We start from the raw sequence: 21,582 nt of genomic DNA, 5'->3' as shown, positions 1-21,582 counted from the left end.
TCGTCTCCTCCAACCAGCTTGCCCGCCGCCCCCGCCCCTCCCTGCTCCCGGATCCTCCCCTCCCCTCCCCTCCCCTCCCCTCCCCTCCCCTCCCCTGCGGCGCCGCTCGCCCGCCGCGGTGTCCTGGCGGGGTGTCGAGGTGTGTCGCGGGCGGGGTGTCGCAGGGCGGGTCACGAGGTGACTCGGGGAGGGCTGGACGGCGAGGGAGGGAGGACGGAGGGCGAGCGGGGCCGCGGCTCCCCGCACCCCTCCCCCGCCGCAGTCGGCAGGCCTCTCCCCGGAGAAGATGGCGGATCGGGCGGAGATGTTTTCTCTTTCCACCTTTCATTCGCTGTCGCCGCCAGGCTGCAGGTACGCACCCCGGCGCCCCGGCCTTGGCAGGCCCTTGCCATCCGGCAGCCCCCGGCCCGACCCAGCCCACAGCCTCCCGCGCCAGGGCCTGCCACCCCACCCCCATCACCTTTGGGGACCCTCTCCGCCCCTACGGCCTCTCACCTGTCCCCATCCTCCTTCCCTTCAGGATCTCTATTTTTGTCCCACCCTCACCCCTTTTTATGGCCCTAAGGACCGGTGCCCGCACCCACATCCTGCCGGGCCCCAGGGCCGCACCCAGCCCCTGCCGCTGACCCCTCAAGGGTGGAGGAGCGGGGCTGAGCCTCCGAGGGGCAGGATGCTGAGCCACCTTCTGGGTTTGGCAGTGTCCTTCGGCCTTGCTGGGCCTCTCTTCCGTAGAGGCCTGTCTCTCGGCCTTGTGGGGCTCAGGAAGGGAGAGAGCGGAGACCCAGCTGGAGCCCTTGGGGGAAGGGCCTGAGGTGGGGAGATGGTTGGACCTCTGGGTGTAGACTGGTCTTGGGCAGGAGCGGGGAGACAAAGTGGCCGGTAGACTCTGCTCCCAGAGCAGCCCTACCTGCCCACCCCCTCCAGGCCACCGCCGCTGCAGCTTTAGCTCCCCCTCCCCCCACTCTGCTCCATCTGACTCCCCTGGGGCTGAAGCTGTGACCCAGAGGGGCCTGGAGCAAGGAGGAGAGGCTGCTGACTCTCTCCGAGAGGAGGAGCTGGAGGAGGATTGAGGGGACCAGTGGCTCCCCTGGGCTGATCATGGCTCCGATGGTGGGAGGAATCCGTGGAAGAGTAGAACTTGGGGGTCTAGGTGATGGCAGGATGTGGCTCGGTGAGGGGGGTTTCTGGAGCCCATGGGTCCTTGCAGTTGGGGGAGGGGGTCCCTCCTTAGGACCGGCTTCCAGGCAGGGAGGGAGTCCAGGGTTGGTGGCTCTCCTGGGAGCCCTGACCTTGCTCTCTGACCGTGGTCCCCTCTCCCAGGCCTCCCCAGGACATAAGCCTGGAAGAATTCGATGATGAGGACCTGTCTGAGATCACTGATGACTGTGGCCTGGGCCTCAGCTATGACTCGGACCACTGCGAGAAGGTGGGCAAGGGGCTGGGGGGCATGGAACCCTCTCCAGAGAGAACCTCCTCAAACGTGGAGTTTGAGGGTGGGCCTGAGTTCAGCCTTGAAATGAGAAATCTGGTTGCCCTCCCGCTTCTGGCCTCCTGGCCCAGGGTCCTCCTTGGTATCACGCCTCTCTTTTTCTCAGACTGTCCACCGTCCACAGAGGGCCATCCCCAGCATTCTCTGCCTGGCCCCTGTCACTGGGCTAGCTTGGTCTCACGTGTGTCCTCAGACCACTCTTTAGGAAGACCTCACCCCTTCCTGCTGCCACCTCAGCTGTCTCCTTCCCAGCCCTCTCCCCACCTCTCAAGTCTCCATCTATCTGCCTTATGTCTCCACCCCTGAGATCTTTTCTCCCCCCATCTCCTGCTTCTCCACCCCCTCCCTGTCTCTGCATGTTTCTGTTTTCATTCATTTAAGAACGTTTCTGCCATGTGGAAAGTGCCGGGGGCTTCCAGGTGTGTGGAAGGAAAATGGGACAGGTGTGGCCCTTGCCCTTGGGGGCTTCTAACTCAGTGGGGAAGAAAGACATGTAAGAGATGCTGGCTGGCTGCCTGCAGGCCAAGGACCGGGTTCCAATGAGAGGACACTCTGGTGCAATGAGGGGGGAGGGAACCCAACAGAGACTGAGGCCTTTAGGGAAGACTCTCCAGTGGAAATGGCACACAACCTTGCCCTTAGGAAGACTAGATGTACCTGGGCAGATAAGGGAGGTAGAGAATGGAGGAGAGGAGTTGCTGGCAAAGTGATCAAGCGTGTCAAAGACCCTGAGGTTGGTGCAAGCTTGGTTAATCCTGGTTCTGGTTTGTCTTAATGCATTCCACTTAGCATCTGTAGGCAAAGTCCTGTTCTAAGGGCAGGGTGTTTCAGCACACAGTGTGGACGTGGCCCTTCCGTAGGGGGGCTTGCAGCTTGGGGGTGGGGTGGGGTGTAAAGTAATTGCGAATTGGGTTAAAATGCCATGAAGGAAGGAGTGTTGGTGTCAAATGTGATGTGGTTTGGGGAGAACGTGAGGGTGGCGAGTGGACGGGCCGCTCCGAGGATCTCTGTCGCTTAAGCTTAGAAGTCTGGGCTCTTCTCAAGAACCGGAGTGATCTTTTTTGTATCTTAAGCAAATTAAAACAAAACAAAACTGCTGCGTTGGTGGGGAGCAGAGTAAACTGAGCCTTCTCTCTCTAACTTCTAGCTTTCTGCTTTCCCCTTTCCTGGCAGCTGGAACCTCAAGTCACTGCTGAGCTCTGGCCCACTCTGCCTATCCCTCCTTCTTGCAGGACAGTCTCTCCCTGGGACGTTCGGAGCAGCCTCACCCCATCTGCTCCTTCCAGGATGACTTCCAGGAGTTTGAGATGATCGATGACAATGAAGAGGAGGAAGAGGAAGAAGAGGAGGAGGAAGAGGAGGAAGAGGAGGAGGATGAGGAGGAAGGAGTCAGAGAGGGCAAGGAGGGAGGAGGCCCTGGCTCGGAGGCCCCTGCCCCAGAGGCCCTGATCCCCTCCCCCTCCCTGGAGGAACCCCACAAGAACCGACCCACCACGCTCCACCTGACGACGCTGGGAGCCCAGGTGAGCACCCAGACCCACTCGCAGCATCCTGGAGTTAACCTGGGCTTCCAGTGTCTGGGCCTCGGATCCCCAAGGCCGCCCGCCTGCGCCTGAGAGCTGGACACCCTCCTGAACCCCACTCTCTCTGCTCCCCCGCGTGCCCCAGGACTCCCTGAACAACAACGGAGGCTTTGCCCCTGCGCCTCCAGCTTCCTGGCAGGAGACCGCGCTGTGCTCGCCTCCCCAGGAGCCCCTGAGAGGTGAGCAGGGCCGTGGTGCCAGTGTGGGGTCACAGGCGGCAGAGGAGGGAGGAGAGGGGCCCCGGTGGTCTTGCTGACCCCCACTCCGGCCCCGCAGAGCCCCCCGCCTCCCTGCAGCCCACGGACGCGAGCCCCTGTGGGGCGCAGTCGCCCATGCACCCAGGCTGCGACTGCGAAGGGAACCGGCGGGCGGATGCCCCCGTGCCCTGTGGGGCCTCGCCATCCTCCGACCCGGGCATCGAGGCCGACCTGGGCAGCCGCTCGAGCGGGGGCCGCGGGGGCCGGCGCAGCAGCCAGGAGCTGTCGTCGCCGGGCTCCGACTCGGAGGACGCAGTGGGCGCCCGCCTGGGGCGCATGATCTCGTCCATCTCGGAGACGGAGCTGGAGCTGAGTAGCGACGGCGGCAGCAGCAGCAGTGGCCGCTCCTCGCACCTCACCAACTCCATCGAGGAGGCCTCGTCGCCCGCCTCCGAACCCGAGCCCGAGCCCGAGCCCGAGCCCGAGCCCCCGCGCCGCCCCGCCTTCCTGCCCGTGGGCCCCGACGACACCAACAGCGAGTATGAGTCGGGCTCCGAGTCGGAGCCGGACCTCAGCGAGGACGCAGACTCGCCCTGGCTGCTCAGCAACCTCGTGAGCCGCATGATCTCTGAGGGCTCCTCGCCTATCCGCTGCCCCGGCCAGTGCCTGTCCCCCGCCTCGCGTCCCCCCGGGGAGCCCGTGTCGCCGGCCGGCGGGGCGGGAGGCGCGGGGTGCGTGGGGGGCCCGGGCGTGGAGCTGCTGGACATGGAGACGCTGTGCGCCCCGCCGCCGCCGGAGCCCCCCGCCCCGCGGCCCGGCCCTGCGCAGCCTGGGCCCTGCCTCTTCCTCAGCAACCCCACGCGTGACACCATCACGCCGCTGTGGGCCGCTGCGGGCCGCGGCACCCGCCCAGGCCGCGCCTGCTCGGCCGCCTGCTCAGAGGAGGATGAAGAGGATGAGGAGGACGAGGCTGCCGCCCAGGCCAAGGCCGGGCGCCCCGGGGGCAGACCCCGGGGCCCCACGGCAACGCTGGACGCCTCGCTGGTGTACGACGCGGTCAAGTACACGCTGGTGGTGGACGAGCACACGCAGCTGGAGCTGGTGAGCCTGCGGCGCTGCGCGGGCCTGGGGGACGACAGCTCGGAGGACAGCGGCGAGGCCAGCGAGGAGGACACGGCTGCCACCTTGCTGGGTGACCAGGGCCCCGAGGATGCCTCCCCAGACAGCCCTGACCTTACCTTCTCCAAGAAGTTCCTCAACGTCTTTGTCAACAGCACATCTCGTTCCTCCAGTGAGCGGGAGGCGGTCCCGGGGCGGCCCGGGTGGCCTGGGCATCTCGGGTGGTCACGGATGCGGGCCTGGGGCAACCCCAGGTCTCCGCAGGGTGGAGGGTGCAGGGTGCGGGCTGGGCTGGGGAGGGCCGTGCTCCCCTCCCAGAGTCAGGACAAGCCAGGTGCTCCGCAGGTGTAGGGAGGCCGGGCCTGCAAGGACTTTCCCCCTCCGCCTCCTGAGCCTCTGTCTTGCCCCGTCTCTGTGTCCCAGGCACCGAATCCTTTGGCCTCTTCTCCTGCTTGGTCAACGGGGAGGAGAAGGAACAAACCCATCGGGCTGTCTTCAGGTACAGCCCTTCTCACGGTTGTGGGGGGTCGTCCCCAGCCCCAGCCTGCACACAGCTTGGGACCTGGGTGGATGCAGCCCACTGTGTTCCGCCCCTCCACCGGTGGCCTCCCGCCTCTGACCTGCTCTCAGGTTCATCCCTCGCCATCCCGATGAGCTGGAGCTGGACGTGGACGACCCCGTGCTGGTGGAGGCCGAGGAGGATGACTTCTGGTTTCGTGGCTTCAACATGCGCACGGGGGAGCGTGGGGTCTTCCCTGCCTTCTACGCCCATGCAGTGCCCGGCCCTGCCAAGGACCTGCTGGGTGAGGTCCCGTCCCTGGGGGTGGCTGGTCACCCAGCCTGCCCCTGCCCCCTCTGCCTGATGACACCCCCTTCTCCCCAGGGAGCAAGAGGAGTCCCTGCTGGGTGGAGCGCTTTGACGTGCAGTTCCTGGGCTCTGTAGAGGTGCCCTGCCACCAGGGCAATGGCATCCTGTGTGCAGCCATGCAGAAGGTCAGTCTGGAGGCAGGGGTCCAGCTCAACCCCATCGGCTGGCTCAGCCTCTGGAGGTCCCAGGCCTGTGACCACGGAGGGTCCACACAGTGCCTTGGGAGCCTGGGTGGGCAGGGATCCCCGCTCTGAGTCAGAGGCCTGGGCAGACAGGCCTAGGGCAGAGCTTGGCAGCTGTCCCCTGTCACGTCGGTGTCTCTGCCTCCACCGTACTCTGCCACCTGTGCTCTATGGCAGCTTTGTGGGTGTCTTGCTGGCCCTTTCTTGCCCTCAGGCCATGCTGTTTTGTCTGCCAATCAAGACCAACTCTCAGATCCTTTCCTGGGAGTCATTTGTTCAATCACTCATTCATTCACCTGGTAGACATTTAGTGAGCCTGCCCATCTACCAGCCCCGTGATTGAGTAGGAAAGCTCCAGAGAACAGGACAGCCCTGTAGCTCGTGGGATGGGCAGCGAGGAGGCCAGGGCTTGTGGGAGCCATGGTCCTGTCTGGAGGAACAGAGGCAAGTGGCAGGCTTTGTGCAGAGAGGTGACCAGCTGGTCCTGAGCCTGAGGAATGGCTGAGATCCCCCCGGCTCATGTCTTCTCCAGTCACGGCCAAGAGTCTGCCTCCCTCCTGTGACATGTTGCAAAGAGGGGATGGAAGGACACACTTGAGGGCCCTTGAGACCATCCCTCCCCTAACCTCTTCCCCAGATTGCTACTGCCCGGAAGCTGACCGTCCACCTGCGTCCTCCTGCCTCCTGTGACCTTGAGATTTCCCTTCGGGGGGTCAAGCTGAGTCTAAGTGGAGGACCTGAGGTGGGAGTGTAGGGGCCTGATGCGGGGGCGGCTGGGGGTCTGACGGAGGGGTGTCTGGCAGGGGTGCACAGGCAGCCCCAGACCCCGCCTCTCACCGGCACTACCTGCCACCTGTGTTCCAGGTCCAGCACTGCAGTCACTTCTTCCAGATGAAGAACATTTCCTTCTGTGGCTGCCATCCCCGCAACAGCTGGTGAGAGCCCTACCTTCCCGAGTCCCCACAACCCTGAGAGTTGCTCATACACAGCCCCCGCCCCGCCTGACTGCCCCACCCGCACCCACGCGGCTGCCACCCTGCACTGGGCTTGGGAGACACGGATCAGAAGAGCTGTCACCTGGTCTGGGTGGGGAAACACAGACTTGTAGTAGCGCTGGCAGATGTCTGTACAGGGCTCCAGGGAGCAGACCTGCTGGGGGGTGAGTCCTCCGGGACCCAGGGAGGGACGAAAGGCCACTCTGCAAGCTTGGAAGATGGGTATGGAACGAGGTGGATGTCGGCAGAGAGCCAGCTGAGCTGGGGCTGTGGTGAGGGACAGCGGGCTCCCGGGGGCTGTCAGAACTCTGTACCTGAGTCCACTTGCAGTGGAGTCATGGGATGACTCAGCCAGTTTGATAGGCTGGCTCTGGCTGCTGTGCAGGGCACACGGATCCAGGTGCCGCAGGTCAGGCACGTGCAGCGTCCCGAACGCATTCAGGAGGCAGGACAGGCAGGAGCTGGGTTGATTGGATGTACAGGGTGACCTGGAGGGAGAATCCAGGGTGACATGCCACCCCGATGACGGGCAGAGAGTGACCCACACACCGAGCGGCAGCATGGAGTGGATGGGCCTGACATCCTAGAGACACGGCATTTAATTGCAGATGCAGTGAGATCAAAGTGGCCATTTGTTACATGGGTTTGGAGTGGGAAGGAGCCGTGGAGGGAGAGCTTCAGTTGGGGGCAGGTGGGTAACGGTGGCCGAGGTGAACAGGTAGGCAGGCAGAGCGAGAAGGGGCAGGACGGAAGGGAGCGAGAGAGCCGGTGTTGTGACCAGCTGGCCGAGCCGCAGGCTGCCTGCCCAGCCCGGCCCCGGCCCGCTGGTCCTAGTGCCCTCAAGGAAGGAAATAGGAGTAACGGAAAGGCTGGGCCAGGCGGGGGCTCCCCAAGCTCCCACGGGGTGTCACAGGAAGCAACCTACCTGGAGGGCAGGTGAGGGGTAGAACAACACAGCGGCAGGGCACTGAGGCCTGGGACAGAGCTTGAGTCCAGCACGTGTGTTGTGTCTTTGCGGTCTGGGTGTGGTGTTAACCCTCAGCGGGGTCGCAGCCCTGTTTGGTTGTTTTTCCACCGAGGAGGGAGATGCTGCTTTGCAGGCTTCCCAGCAGGAGGAGAGTGCCAGGGCTCAGACCAAACAGCAGGCAGCTCTGGTGCTGCAGGGGCGGGCTGCAGTGCAGGGGGACCCCAGGCGCGCGGGTGGGCTCCACGGGGGCGGGCGTGCACGGGGAACCCCAGCCGCGCAGGGTGGGCTGAGGGTGACCTTAACAAGAGGGCAAACAACCTGGATCGTTGTGTAGACCTGGGCTGCACGAGCTCAGGCCTAGACACCTGCACACTGATCCCAGTGCAAGCCCGTGAGAGAAAGATGGTCAGACCAGCTGATCCGGATCAGGTGGAGGCAGACGGGAGGGGGCGTGGGGCTGCTGTCTGGCCCCGGGCCTTCCTAGTGCTGGTTCCTTCGGGAGCAACCCAGGCCCTCATAGTAGGAGGCTCTAATGAAACAGTGTGAGGCGAACACTTGAGTCATGACCGCATTTCCTCAGGAAGTAGGCAGTAGACCCCGGGCGTGCTGGACACGCTGTGTCTGGTGAACTTGGAGAGTGTGGCCTGTAAGATCCCGGACTGGCGTGTGTCCTCCCTTCCACCATCCAGAGACGGGCCGATCAGAGGCCGTCAGGAGGCGTCTGTGCTTAGTGATCAAGGTGCTGTTGTGCTTGGGGCTTGGTGAGCGGCGTCCGAGGGCTGGTGGCTGTGCGTGCGGTTCTTTGAACTCAGCCGTTGAGACCAGGCTGATCACGGAGGACGTGAGCACGCCGTCCTGGCAGTGACACTGCCGGGCGCATGCCCGTCTGGTGCCCCTGAAACCCTAGTGCAGCCTGGTGCGGGCGGGGCTGGCGGCGCAGGGTGCCCACAAGCCCTCCCTCTGGGCGACGACTTTTGTGAACGTCTTAGATGGACAGGATGAGGCAGGTTAGGAGAGGTCTGAGTGAGCCCGAGGTGGGGCAGTGGCTACAAATCCAAACGGAGCCGGGGCGCGAGTTTCTTCTCTGCGAAGGCGGTTCTGCGGTCGGAGCTCGGGAACAGCTGCGGAGTTGGCAGGACGCGAGTGGGGCCGGCAGGCTGGGCGACTCACGTCCGGGCGGCAGGAAGGAGGCTCTGTCTCTGGCCCGGGGCGGCTCTGGGCGGGGGCCACCCCGTCCTGCAGAAGTGAACACAGGTCGCTCACTCCTCGTGGTGCTAGCACTGTGCTTGGACTAGACCCCAAAAGGCCACCCTCACATCTTGAATTCCTGTGACCCACGCGTTTTCCCACCCCCACTCTCCTCCCGAGCCCTCTGCTCCTGAGTCTTGCCTCCGGACCTCTGGGGGGCCTGAGGCGTGGGTCTGGGCTCTGATGCCCCTCCGCACCAACCCTCCTGCAGCTATTTTGGCTTCATCACCAAACACCCTCTGCTGAGCCGCTTTGCCTGCCACGTCTTTGTCTCCCAGGAGTCCATGCGGCCCGTGGCCCAGAGTGTGGGGTAAGCGGGGCAGGAAGATTGGCCGGGAGGCGAGGTCAGGGAGGAAGGCCTGGTGTGGGCTGGAGAGTTGGGGCAGGGATGAGGGTGGTGATGACAAGCAATAGGGGTGCAGAGTGGAAAGTGGGTGGAGGTGGCAATTACCCTGTGACCCCCGGGCCTGAAGAGCTGAGGAATGGGGTCCGGGGGTGATGGGCAGGCCCGGGCGGAGCGACTCGCGGCCCGAGTGGCTGCTGGACAACTCTCTCCCCCCAGCCGCGCCTTCCTAGAGTACTACCAGGAGCACCTGGAATACGCCTGCCCCACAGAGGACATCTACCTGGAGTAGCCCCGCCGCTGTCCTGCTGTCCATGCAGCTGGGCTGGCCGCGTCTCCGGAAGCCGCCACGGCTTTGCAAGAACTGGACTGGGGGCACGTGGGAGCTTATGTCCAGGGCGTTTCCTCCTTGCTCCCCGGGGCTGCGGGGGAGGGGAGTCCTCTCCTCTTTCCCTCTGATCCGTTCCTCCTCTCTGTGTCACCTTCTTCCACCCCCCGACCCATCTCCTCATTTCTGTCTGTCCCTCTCTGTGCCTGCGATCTCTCATCCTCTGCTCTTTACTTGGGGTCAGAACTGGGAGGATTGTAGAGGAAGGCGAGGCTCTAGGTGACTGGTGGCACCAGGCTCCCAGGTGATCCCCTCCCAACCCTCCCCTGTGATTTATAAAGGAATTTTAATTTTTATAGTGAATCTCAAGGGATTATCCCATCCTTGACCACAGGAACAAAGAGAAGGACCCCGCTTAATACTGCCCCACATGGAGTTCAGGGGGAAGCAGGGAGGGGTTCCCCAGAAGGGTCCTGGGGGAGATTAGGAGTAGCTCTTGATGCTTACCCTGAGCCCCAGATGCTAGGAGGAGGGTGTCTACCCTGGCCCTGGCCACACCAGCGTCTGCTTTGCCGCTGCAAACACTCCCCGCAGTCTAGCACCTCAATAAACTCTCTGCTTGGTGTGACACTGGCTGTTTCTGCGGGGGGACGGGGGGGGCCCAGGTAGGGGGCCGGGGGTCCAGGCGCCGCCCATGGCGGTAGGGACCTGAGAAGGTTCCTGGGAAGATTCACCCCTTCAGTGCTCCCCGAAATCATGCCCCGGGCCCCCCAGGGGTTCTCCCTGCATGCACCTGATCGGCCAGTGGGGGACGGGTGCGCAGAGGGCGGTGGTCACACTGTGTTCCTTCAAGCTGCACCAGGGCTCCCACTGGACAGTGCCTGTGGATACGCACGCTTGTGAGCGTGTGTGTGAGAAACAGGGGCCACAATGCTCAGATCTTAAAACTGGCACTTAAAAAATTCTCCCCAGAAAGCCAAAGGGGAAGGGGTGGCTATGTGTCACTATGCTTTATGTTGCTGTGGATGGAATCTTCCAGAGAAAGGGCTATCCTGGCCCCCGGCCCCCCGGGCGAGCCCAGCCCTCGGGTGCTGAGGCCGGCCTTCCTGAGGGTGGTCTGGGTGCCCCCACCCCCGAAGCGGAGCCCAGTGCTGCAGAAGATGAAGGCTCTGAAGCGTGAGCCAAGGGAAGGACGGATTCCCTACATATGAACTTAAAGCTACTGTCTCCACTCACGTGGCGGCCTGTGTGTGGCCCGGGCATCGGCAGGTGCACCCACAGGTCCTGCAGCAGACGCGCCGCGTGTGGAGCTGCCCCCAGACGGTCCAACCCCACCGTCAGGAAGAGAGAATGTGTGAGGAAACTCCCCCACGGATTCGAGCTGGAAAGAGGCAGAGCCCTGGATGTGCATGTCTGAGACTCGCACCCGTGCAGGGAGCGCGGTCGGGGCCTGGGCCGTGTCCGTGGGCCCCAGCTGCTCCCTGCACTTCCTGCCCTGGGTCAGCGGGGTGCCCCGCCCCTCCCCAGCTCCTCCAAGCTTCGCCAGTTCTCCCTGTCATTAACCGTCCCCCTGGGCTGGTCCTTTCCCTGGAGCTGCTCCCTGTTGGGGGACCCTTCCCGCGCAGCTCCCTTGCACTCTGGGCCCCGGCTTCCTTTGCTCAGCTCCCGTGGACCGGGTCCCTGCTCCATCCTGGGCTCTCCGAGCGGATGACTCAGCTGGCCTGCGCGCACCGGGCATTAGCCCACCAGCCCCGGCGGGCCTCCAGGGCCGCTCCCGCAGCCAGGCAGGGGCCAGTGCTTTGCCAAGTGCCAGCAAGGACCCTGGTGAGAGGGCTGCGGTGTAGACGCAGCGACAGCTCGGGGGCCACGGCCACGCCACTCCCACAAGCGTTTACGCGCCGGCTCCTGGTTAGCTTTGTTCTGGGTGTTATGCTTTATTTATTTTCTCTGGTGCCTGAACCAGACCCACACTGCTGCCACCTCCACCCCCATTGTCACGGCCAAGGCTGTCCCCCACTCCCCTCCACGTGGCCTGGAATTTCCTCCTTTGAGCATCAGAAGCCTCCAGGCTCCCTACCTCAACCTGCACCTGTGACCTGATGAATTTTTAAACAGAACCCTGGGCAGCATGCTCCGTCTTAACCTCTGCAGTGGCTTCCTATCAAGACTGCCCTGTCCCTGCCCCTCTCAGCACCCCCTCCCCTGCGCACCATTTCTGAGCTTCCTATGGGCACCTCCTGTCCTGTCTAGTTTGCTGGGAGACCTGTCCTCCTGGGTGCTGGAGGGCCCGGAGCCTTGGAGCTGGGTGGGATGTCTCTCCTGCCTCCTGCCCTGGCAGAGGCTGAGAAATATGAGTCCAGGCGAGTAGGGGTGAGGCGGATGCCTTCTCCTCCTGGAGCCGGTACAGTGCTTGGCGCGCATGCTGAGTCCTCGGAGCCCGTGTAGGGAGCGGGCTTCTCATGTCAGGACTCTGACTTCTGGAAACCTGGCTCAGGGCAGCACCCTAAATGAAAACCTTTGTGCACATTCTTGTTTAAAATATTGAAAGCATAAAAATCATCTAAATTTTGACCAACTAAAGGTATATATGTACCTAATTGAAATATTGGGCACATATGAAAAAGTAATATGGAAAATACTTGTTATGCTATTACGGGAAAATAAATCTGCAGAGCTTGTGCTGGAAACTACGTGTTGAAAAAGAGTGAACGCGAGTCCCTGCTTCTCTTCCCTTTATTCCTGCACAAGCATGTCTTCATTGTTTCCAAAGTATTATAGGTGCTTATTAGAGACCCGTAAATGCAAATAGAAACAACCACGGAAAAACCAAAAATAAAAAAAAGCAAAGATATTCATTACAAACAAAAAATCTGACCACAGTAAAAGTACCCTTGTTAGGACTTGGGTAAGGATGTGTGAACTTGCCCTCCGGGCAGGCTGAACACAGCGCTCGGGTAAGTGTGTATTCATCGCCACTCTTAAAAACATTATACAAAGTAGAATTTCTCTATTTTAAAGTATTACTTTTCCGTTATAAAGAGCTCATGGTCATGATGGAAATCTTGGAACCTGCAGAAAATGGAAGGTAAAGTCCTCGTGTTTACTCAAAGACAACTCTTGCTGGTATTTTCGTTATTTTTCCCCCTTTCTATATATGGATTCTTATTTTATTTTGTCTGTGACCAGAGAGATCGAGGGACCCAATGAAAAATTTAAGGCAAGAGGATTAAAGCAAAGTAGCCGAGGTCACCATGCAATGAGCTTTGTGCAGTGAAAGACGGTCTATGCACAGTGAGTCTCTAGTTATGAAACCCAGACCCACAAATTCCTGATTCGGAAATGTTTGAGCAGGAAGAAAAAGGATGAAACAGATCTGAAAATAAATTTAAAAAATATATTTTGTGGGATCCCTGGGTGGCGCAGCGGTTTAGCGCCTGCCTTTGACCCAGGGCGTGATCCTGGAGACCTGGGATCGAATCCCACGTCGGGCTCCCAGTGCATGGAGCCTGCTTCTCCCTCTGCCTGTGTCTCTGCCTCTCTCTCTCTCTCACTGTGTGCCTATCATAAATTAAATTAAATAAAATAAATTTAAAAAAATATATATTTTGTTTATTCATGAGAAACACAGAGAGAGAAGCAGGCTCCATGCAGGGAGCCCGAGGCAGGACTTGGGGGGTCACGCCCTGAGCTGAAGGCAGACGCTCCATGGCTGAGCCACCCAGGCGGCCCTGAAAATAATAAGGTACAACCAACTTACGTACACACTGGATTCTGGATCCTACATGTGCAGAACACCATTCTCTCTGGATGGCAATGTAATAGGTGTGACACTAAGCGTTCAGCCCTGAGGGAAACCCCAGGGTCCGACCAGCCGAGGAGGGGGGTCCAGGCTGGCTGGGCTGCTAGAAGCTGCTGGAGGATAGCTGACCCTGTGACCCTGTGACCGGGTGCCTGGTCCTGGGACTGCCTGCGGGCTGCTGTCCCTTCCAGCTTCGCTCAGGTTCAGGCGGGAGGAGGAGCAAGGGCACAGGGGCCCGCAGCTGGTCTTAGGCCCCAGTGAGGTGTAGGCAGGAGGGAGGCCCGGGGGAGGAAAAGCCGGTGTCAAGTCCAAACTCGAGGCCTCCCTGAGCCATCGCCCGAAGGATGTGAAGCAGGAACATTTACATGCTGGCTTCTGGCCCCTGGGGGTGGGGGGTGAGGGCACATATTGGGCAAATATTGGGCACATATGAAAAGGGCAGCGTCCGCCCTCAGAGCAGCTCACGGGCAGGTGAGAGCAGAGGGAGGAAGCGGGTCTTCCTGGGATCGCTGGCCAGCCACAGCTGAGGTCGGAAGACCTGCCCCCGGCCTTCTGATCCTTCAGTGCTGAGCAGTGTTTCTCACCTTCTCCTGACCAGGGAACATGTGGGAAGATGCTCCTCCACCCAGCAAGCAGGGACCCAAGGCCGGCGTCCTGGGATGCGGGTGACGGGGAAGTAGGTGGTATTGGGGATCATCGCCTCGGCACTGAGCAGAGTAGGGGACCTGGCTCCTCAGCCCCAAACCACCGCTGTGAGCTGGCCTCACCTGGTGCAGGTGTGGACACGGGGGTGCGGGGCCTGCGCAGGGGTCAGGTGTGTACAGGCGTTGGCGCGTCGCATGGAAGCTCCTGGAGTGTGCCCACCCCACCACCCAGGTCACGCTTTGTGGAATTCCCGACCTGCGAATGAGGTCCTTGTGCACGGAGCTTGGCGGAGGAGAGATTCAACCATTTACCCTGAAAGCTGCCTCGGCTGTCATTTCAGCGGATGGCAAGAAGAGGAACTTTGATTTACTTTGTTATTTCCTTTGGGCAGATTCGGAGCAGGCACATGGCCAGGCGCCTGGAGCCCCCACAGAGCCCCGCCCTCCGCCCAGGGTGGGGGGCACCCCCCTTGGCCATCATCCAGACCTGCCTGCACTCTGTTGGGGCGCCCGCATGAGGGTTCCGTGGAGGGAGACGGCCGCCCCGGCACTTGCATCCGCAGAAGGGATAGGGCAAGCTCCTGCCCCGTCCTTCCTTGGGGACCCCCGGGGAGGTATCCCAGGGCGGGCGGCTCGTCCAATTGGGGTGGCAGCAGGGGACATGGAGGTCCTGCTGTTCAGGCACGGCCCCTCCCCAGCGTGCACAGCCTCCCGTGGGGTGGCAGGTGGCGCAGGTGGATCCCCAGGGGAGATCCTCCATCTCCTGCCCCAAACCCAGCACGTCGCGCGGGCCCTCTGGAGGGGACCAGTCGGCCTCCTGACAGCCCAGGTGTGCTGGGATTAGGACAGTGTGGTTAGTACTTAACTTCTCTATCACTTAGTGTGTGGTCACCACCAGGCTGCGGAGCGGACTCTGGATAACGTAACCGCAGGGAAATTTCTTGGGAGGGTGTTGGGACTTGCAGGGTAGAAAAAAGGCACGACAAGGGGTCACCACCTGGGGACCCATGTCTGGGTCATGGCCGGCACCAGGGTGACTGCCCTCCCTCCAGGCTGCAGGGGGACTGCAGTTCCCAATGGGCATGGGGGTTCCCTGGGGAGGCAGGCCTGGGGCACCACGTTGTTCCAGGGTTTGCAAGATGATGAGGAGACGTTTCCACTCTCGCTGTGGAATCGCGGGCCAGACCGCCCCACAACAGCTCTCTTCAGGGCCCTGGTGGCCGGTCAGCTCCCCTGGCACCCCAGGCCCCTCTTTCTCCATCGGGTCCCTTTCTCCAGAGACCACCTGAGGCTGCCCCTCCTTGCCGTGGCAGGGGTGGGCCATGGCCACCCAGAGGAAGGGTCACACACGGGAACCACTCCTCCGTTACTGCCCGCCCTGCCCCAGCCTGGCGTCAGGGAGGTGACAGCACACACGGGACCCCTGATCGACTGTTGGGTGCAGGGAGGTTAGGGCACAGCTCCCCGGGATGTCAGGGCATCGCCTGCGAGGCTCTAACTAGTACTTGAAACTCAGGGAAGAGGCCAGTTTAAGGAGGATCCCGCGGAAACGGCCCCTTTGCTCCCCCTTCTGGCCACCTGGGGGACAGGCCAGCCTGTGAGCAGGGAGGAGGTGAGGAGGGGAGCGGGTCTCCCCGGATCCCTCCTCCCCCCAGCGCACCTAAGGGGAAGTGCGCTGGCAGCCGCTCCTAGCAGCCTGGCTGGGCTCCGGGCAGGGGAGGCCCGAGGCGGTGGCTCTGCGGAGCCGGAGGCCACTGCCCGGGGGAATGACCAGTCTTAAGCTCACAGGACAAGGGGCAGTTTTTTAAATCAACAGTAGCAGGGAGGAAAGGAAGTTCAGGGACATTGCAGACAGCCTTTCAGGCCACGACGAGCGTGCGCACGAACATGTGTGCATATGTACGTGTGCCATGTGCTCACATGCATGTCTCTGCACGTATGCATGCATTAAAAAATTTTTTTTAAAAGATCTTATTTATTTATTCATGAGTGACAGAATGAGAGAGAGAGAGAGAGAGAGAGAGAGAGAGAGGCAGAAACACAGGCAGAGGTAGAAGCAGGCTCTACGCAGGGAGCCCAACGTGGGACTCGATCCCGAGTCTCCAGGATCAGGCCCTGGGCCGAAGGCGGCGCTAAACCGCTGAGCCCCCTGGGCAGCCCTGCATGCATATTTGCAAGTGTGCGCACACACACACGTGATGTATGAGGAGCAGCTGAAAGGATGAGAGACAAGCACGTCTGCCTGCAAAAGCATCACAGCAAAACCAAAAGTAGGGTAAGAGGGTGAGAGTCTGCTTCTCTCCAAACCACGGGAGCAAGGGGGTGGGTTTCAACACCATCCTCAGATCTCAGCCAGCAGAGAAGCCCCCCCCCCCGCCCAGCAATTATGCTCTTACAGGACCCGCACTCTTCCTCTGTGGTATTTCTCAGCGAAATTCTTGTTTCTACTGAAGAAGAAAATACACAGGTGACGACATAAGAATGTGGCCGTACTGCTCCATGTATACGTGCGTCTCACGTTTCCACCCTTCAGTCAAGTCAGAACATCTGCAGCCTCTCATGTTCCCCAGTGACCCTTCTCGGGCACCATCCACGCGCCCCTGCCCCCACCCAGGAGGAAGGGGTGCCTATGGTGCCGAATTCCCCGAGATCGCAGGGTTGAAGCCCCTATCCCTTGCTAGGCCAGATGCGCTGCGGGAACAGGGATGGGTCCCCTCTGGTGATCTGCACCCCAGTAGCCTGCTCGGCACTGGGTGGTGAATAAACCTTACCCAGGTGGGCAGCAGGCCTGGAGAAGCACCTGTGCCTGGTGCTGTGCATGGGTGTTAGGGTGGGTGTGGTTCTTGCTGGGCAGTTGGTCTTTGGATGCACAGATGGCGTGCCCGCTCCGGTTCCTCAGTCATCACTCTGGAACCTTCTTGAGGTGACTGTATGACCCACTGGAAGAGAAGCTGCAGTCTGCAGGGGGAGGGCGTGCCTGGCTCATCTGGGGCCAGGCCTCCACTCACACAGGTGCACACGGGCCCTCCTTTTGCCAGCATCACTGGCTGCAAGGGTCCCCAAGAAGCCACTGCCCTATGGGGGGAGCCCCAAGATGCAGCAGGACCTGGGTGTGGTCAGTGCAGCCCCCAAGGCAGATGAGAAGTGACGGGAGAGCCACAGGGAGCAGACGGGGTGGGCCTCAGCGTCGGTGCCACAGGCCCCCTCTCCAGACCACCTGCTCGCCCACGTGGCCCCACACATCTCATTCACACATCCCCTTCCAGCAAGACCTCTTTTGGCAGAAGGTAACTGATAACCACTAGCAGCGGCTTAAACAGGAAGGGTTCACTATACTGTGAGCTCTGCAGATAGGGGCCTGGAGATGCCGGTGGGGCTACTGCGTGATGCTGGCTGGGGCAGCGGTAGCACGGCGCCGTCCTCACTGCCCCCCGAGGAAAGATGCTGGATGGGGGGTCATGTGGGACTGCCCCGATCCTTCACTGACCAGGACTCTTGGTCACATGCCATTCCTGGACCAAGAATTAGGATTGGACTGTGACTGGCTCTGCTGGTCAGGGAGAGGCTGCACTCTTAGTCCATGGGCCTCTGCCCAACACTGGGTCAGTGGGGGTCTATGAGGGCAGTGGGTGGCTGCCCACGCTGGGGCCTCAAGCACCCAGACTGTGCCCTTCCCATCGAGCCAACGCTGAGCGAGCACAGGGGGCATCCGTGGACGTGCCCTCAGCACACACACAAGGTGGCTCTGTGGCACAGGTGGGCAGCTGGGGCAGAGCACGCGGACCCCAGCAGGGGCCAGCCAGGCCAGCATGCCGAGGGCCAAGGGCCGCTGGGCAGGGAGGAGGCAGGCCTCGGCGGGAACAGGGCCCCTCGGGGGTGTGAGCTCAATTCTGAGCCTGGGGGCAGCCTGCAGAACTTTGAGCAGGGATGCAGCCAAACCTGAGCTATGCCTGTGTCGCTGGTGGGAGACAGGAAACGTGTGTGAGGGCGGAAATGTGGAGCCTCAGTGGAGGCCGAGGCGGGGCCTGAGTACCTCAGAAGCTTATCTCCCCTTACCCCCACCTGGAACGTGCAAATCATCTCCCGCCCTCAGACAGGTGTCTGATAGGAGCCCTGGTGTTGCCCGCTGCCCACTGTCCCTCGTGCCTGCCGCGACCTGCCCCTGGCACTCGGGCACTTCCTAGGCTTCTTGAAGGGACATGCTCACACTCAGGAACGAGCTTGCACTGACACGATACAATCACAAGATGCCTGTGTTCCTATTCCAGCCAACCTCTGATGGCTCGGTGACCTTGCTCTCAGTTTCCTCATTTGTAACGCAGGCAGAACAGCACCTACCTCGGGGTTATCACAAAGATTAGATGCAGTATCACACCTATGAGTACCAGCTGGTGTTATTAGCGTTCTCAGGTACATGCCTGGGTGGGGCGAGGGCCTGGCTGGCCCGTGCCAGTGCTCTCAGGCCTGGGGCTCAGGGCAGTGGCAGCAGGATGGCCGGGGGGTACAGCCAGGCTGACAGCAGATCTGCAGGGCAGGATCCTCGCCTCGGGCCATCTGGCTGGGGCTGAAGGTCATGGTGGCGTCAAACTGGGCCTTGAGCAGCTGAAGTTGCTTCAGCGCCTGCAGTGCCTCTGGGGCGACCTCAGCCATTCCTCCCAGGAGGTTGTAGTTCTCACCAGGGTCCTCGGACAAGTCAAAGAGCAGTGGGGGCTCATGGGCAGTCAGAGGGCTGGAGGCGTGGCAGGCAGGGTCCGGTGTGGTGTCACTGTGGGGAGAGCCTGGGGAGGAGGGCAGGTCTCTGCAAAGGGCGAGAAGGACAGGAGGGGCCAGGCTCTGGGGCTACCAGGGGATCAGCAGGGCGGGGAGAGGAGATTACCCTGGGTGAAGAAGTGAGCTTTGTACTTCCCACTGCGCACAGCAAAGACCCCGTGGACCTCGTCTGGATAGGCCGAATAGAAGAAGAGAGACTGCCGGGGGCTCTGGGGGCAAAGTCAGGGATCACAGGGTGGCCAGAGCCCCCCAGCACTGACCTGCATGTACCCAGAGCCATCAGCCTATGTCAGGCCCTGGACATGCAGCTGCTCCTTGCCCACCCGAAATCCCACTGGCAGCACCACCTGGGTGCCACTCAACAGAGGAGCTGTGGAGTGGGGGGGTAGAGTCAGGGTCTCAGGGTTGTGAGCACTACCCTGCCTGTGCCCAGCAGCAGGGGGCTGAGATCAACACCATCCAAGGTGACGTTGGGCAGCGGGGCCCCAGTCAGAGACGCCAGCGTGGGCAGCAGGTCCAGGGAGCTGGCGAGCTCATGGGTCACACCTGGAGGCAGAAGGCTGTGTGTGATCAGTCCATTTGCCACCAGGACCGGGGAGGTGGGGCTGGGGGTTCATGAGGAGAGGGCCGGGAGACTGACCAGGAGCAATGTGGCCTGGCCAGAAGGCCAAGGCAGGCTCGCGGACACCCCCATCAAAGGTGGTTCCCTTTCCACAACGAAGAAGGCCAGAGCAGCCACCATGGGACATCCTCATCGTCTCGGGCCTGGACGCACAGGGGGCCGTCAGTGACACTCAGGTGGACCCCTGGTGACCCCACCCCAGAGTTACACGCGGTGCATGAAAATAACCAGCACCCCATGTACTCGTGGCCCCCCGCCTCCCGCGTGCCCCGTGGGTCACAGCACACAGCCAGCATCTCCTCAAACAACCGTGTCCCGCTACATCCTCAGCCAGTGCTCAGGATGGGGAGACCCCAGTGACTGCTGCTGAGGGACCCACCAGCACTTCCCCACACCCTGCCAGCAAACCCGTTGTCTGCAGTGAAGATGACCAGCGTCTCTCCGAGCAGCCCCAGGTCCCCCACAGCTGTCATCAGGGCCCCCACAGCTGCATCCAGCTCCATCAGGGAGTCCCCAAACGGCCCTCGGCCTGAGTGCCCGGAGAAGCTCTGCCCCCCGAACTGGGGGTAGTGGGTGTGCTGTGGGCGGAGACAGGGGTTAGCACTGGGTAGGGCTGCAGGGCAGGAGGGAGCAGGCCAGGGGCACTCACGTGGGAGGCGTAGTACAGGAAAAACGGGAGGCCCTGGCGCTGGGCATCAGCCATGAGGTCACGGGCGAAAGCCACGTAGCGGGCCTCGAGTCCAGGCAGCCAGGGGGGCTGAGCCTCCACGGACAGGTTGGCCAGCAGCGGGATGGGGACCAGGCCCTGGTCGCAGCTGCCATCACAGGGGGTGGACGGCGGAAAGCAGGTCAGGTTCTGGCAAGGGCCCTGGCGGAGCGGTTCCATTCAGGAGGCTGGGCTGCTGGCGGGCCTGGCCGGTCGCGGGGCCGGGGCTCACGGGCTCCTACCTGGTCGTGCGAGTACGGGATGCCCAGGAACCGGTGGAAGCCCTGGTGGGGGGGCAGGAAGGCCCCGTCGGGCCCCACCCCAAGGTGCCACTTGCCGGCGATCCCCGTCAGGTAGCCGCGGGCAGCCAGGACCTCGGCCAGGGTCACCTCCTCCAGGGGCAGGCCCCCGCGGGAGCCGGGCTCCAGGACGCCGGGGTACAGGCCCATCCGCACCGGCAGCCGCCCGGTCAGGAGCGCGGCCCTGCGGGACCGGGCGAGGCTGAGACGGACTCGAGGCCGGGGCGGACGCGCCCCCCCGCCCGAGGGAGCGACCCGCTTACCGGGAGGGCGTGCACAGGGACGTGGGCACGTAGAAGTCGGTGAAGCGCAGCCCCCCGGCGGCCAGCTGGTCCAGGTTGGGCGTGGCGGAGCTGGGGTGCCCGTAGCAGCCCAGGTCCCCGTAGCCCAGGTCATCGGCGAAGATCAGCACGATGTTGGGCGGCCCAGCGGCGGCCAGGCCGACGGCCGAGGCCAGGGCGAGGGCCCACAGCGGCCCCATGGCGCCCGGCGCCAGCGGCCTGGGACGGAGGGCGAGCCGGCCGCAGCGAGTCCCACCCGGGGCCCGACCCAGGCGCGGCCCCACCCGGGGCCCCAGACCCAGGCGCTACGCCTCGCCTCGCCTCGCCTCCGCGGGATCCCGACTCCGGGAACGACGCCCTCCTGGAGGCCGGACCCGAATACCCCGACAACCCCCTCCCGGCCTCCCAGCGGGCTTCCGGGGGCCGCTGACCCCAACAGCACCCGGAGGCCGCGGCCCGGACAGAACCCCGGGGCTCGGCCTCGAGGTCGGGGGCAGGAGTCACATGACGCTGACCCCCGGGGCCCGCGCGGCGGGACGAGGGCAGTACCGGGCGGAGCAGGGGCGGGACGGGACCGCGGACGGCGGGGGCCCCGCGGGCGCTTCCGCCTCGGCCCGCCCCGCCCCCGACTCCGCCCCGCCCCGCGGTCCCGTGACCCTCCGCGCGCGCGGCCCCGGGCGGGCCCTCGTTGGGGCGGGGCCTCGTTGGGGGCGGGGCCTCGTTGGGGGCGGGGCCTGCTCGCACGCGGCATGGGGCGGGGTTGGGCTCGGGGTTGGGCTCGGGGTTGGGCTCGGGGTTGCGGGGCGCGCGCCCGGCCCCGCCCCGTCCCCGTCTCCGCCCCGCCCCGCGGTCCCGTGATCCTCCGCGCGCGGCAGCCCGGGCGGGCCTCGTTGGGGCGGGGCCTCGTCGGGGGCGGGGCCTACTCTCCCGCGGCCTGGGGCGGGGTTGGGCGCTGGGTTTGGGGGCGCGCGCCCGGGCCCGCTTAGCACCCCTGGGCCGTTGGAGGGGCGGGCAGGGCGGGGCCCCCGACCTCGGGGGCTGGGAGACTCGGGGTCCTTTAGGAAAGGACCTGAGTGCGGGGAGGGGGCGGGGTGCCCTGGGCATCCTGGATGAGCCACGCGGAGCGAAGGCCGCGGAGCCCA

The 21,582-nt window shown here is 62.9% G+C and overlaps 2 protein-coding genes across 2 annotated transcripts; one reads left to right on the top strand and one right to left on the bottom strand.

Moving 5' to 3' along the window:
- Positions 1 to 116: 116 nt before the first annotated feature.
- Positions 117 to 9,947, top strand: MAPK8IP2 (mitogen-activated protein kinase 8 interacting protein 2). The gene is made up of 12 exons (XM_077913932.1): positions 117 to 351; positions 1,321 to 1,426; positions 2,722 to 3,012; positions 3,158 to 3,251; positions 3,349 to 4,560; positions 4,812 to 4,887; positions 5,019 to 5,191; positions 5,272 to 5,381; positions 6,076 to 6,180; positions 6,303 to 6,373; positions 8,860 to 8,958; positions 9,211 to 9,947. The coding sequence occupies exons 1-12, from the start codon at positions 287 to 289 to the stop codon at positions 9,281 to 9,283; spliced, it is 2,475 nt and encodes an 824-aa protein (XP_077770058.1). The 5' UTR covers positions 117 to 286; the 3' UTR covers positions 9,284 to 9,947.
- Positions 9,948 to 18,138: 8,191 nt separating this feature from the next.
- On the bottom strand, positions 18,139 to 21,034 carry ARSA (arylsulfatase A). Its single transcript, XM_077913942.1, has 8 exons — positions 20,423 to 21,034; positions 20,103 to 20,343; positions 19,804 to 20,022; positions 19,563 to 19,732; positions 19,173 to 19,297; positions 18,951 to 19,078; positions 18,639 to 18,741; positions 18,139 to 18,540 (listed from the first exon to the last, which is right to left on the bottom strand). Exons 1-8 carry the CDS (start codon positions 20,638 to 20,640, stop codon positions 18,221 to 18,223), a joined length of 1,524 nt encoding a protein of 507 aa, XP_077770068.1. The 5' UTR covers positions 20,641 to 21,034; the 3' UTR covers positions 18,139 to 18,220.
- Positions 21,035 to 21,582: the final 548 nt, after the last annotated feature.

This window comes from Canis aureus, chromosome 11 (genome assembly GCF_053574225.1).
Source record: "Canis aureus isolate CA01 chromosome 11, VMU_Caureus_v.1.0, whole genome shotgun sequence".
In the NCBI taxonomy this organism is placed as follows: Eukaryota; Metazoa; Chordata; class Mammalia; order Carnivora; family Canidae; genus Canis; species Canis aureus.
Note: the sequence above shows the minus strand (reverse complement) of the source record. Positions and strands in the feature narration are given on the sequence as shown.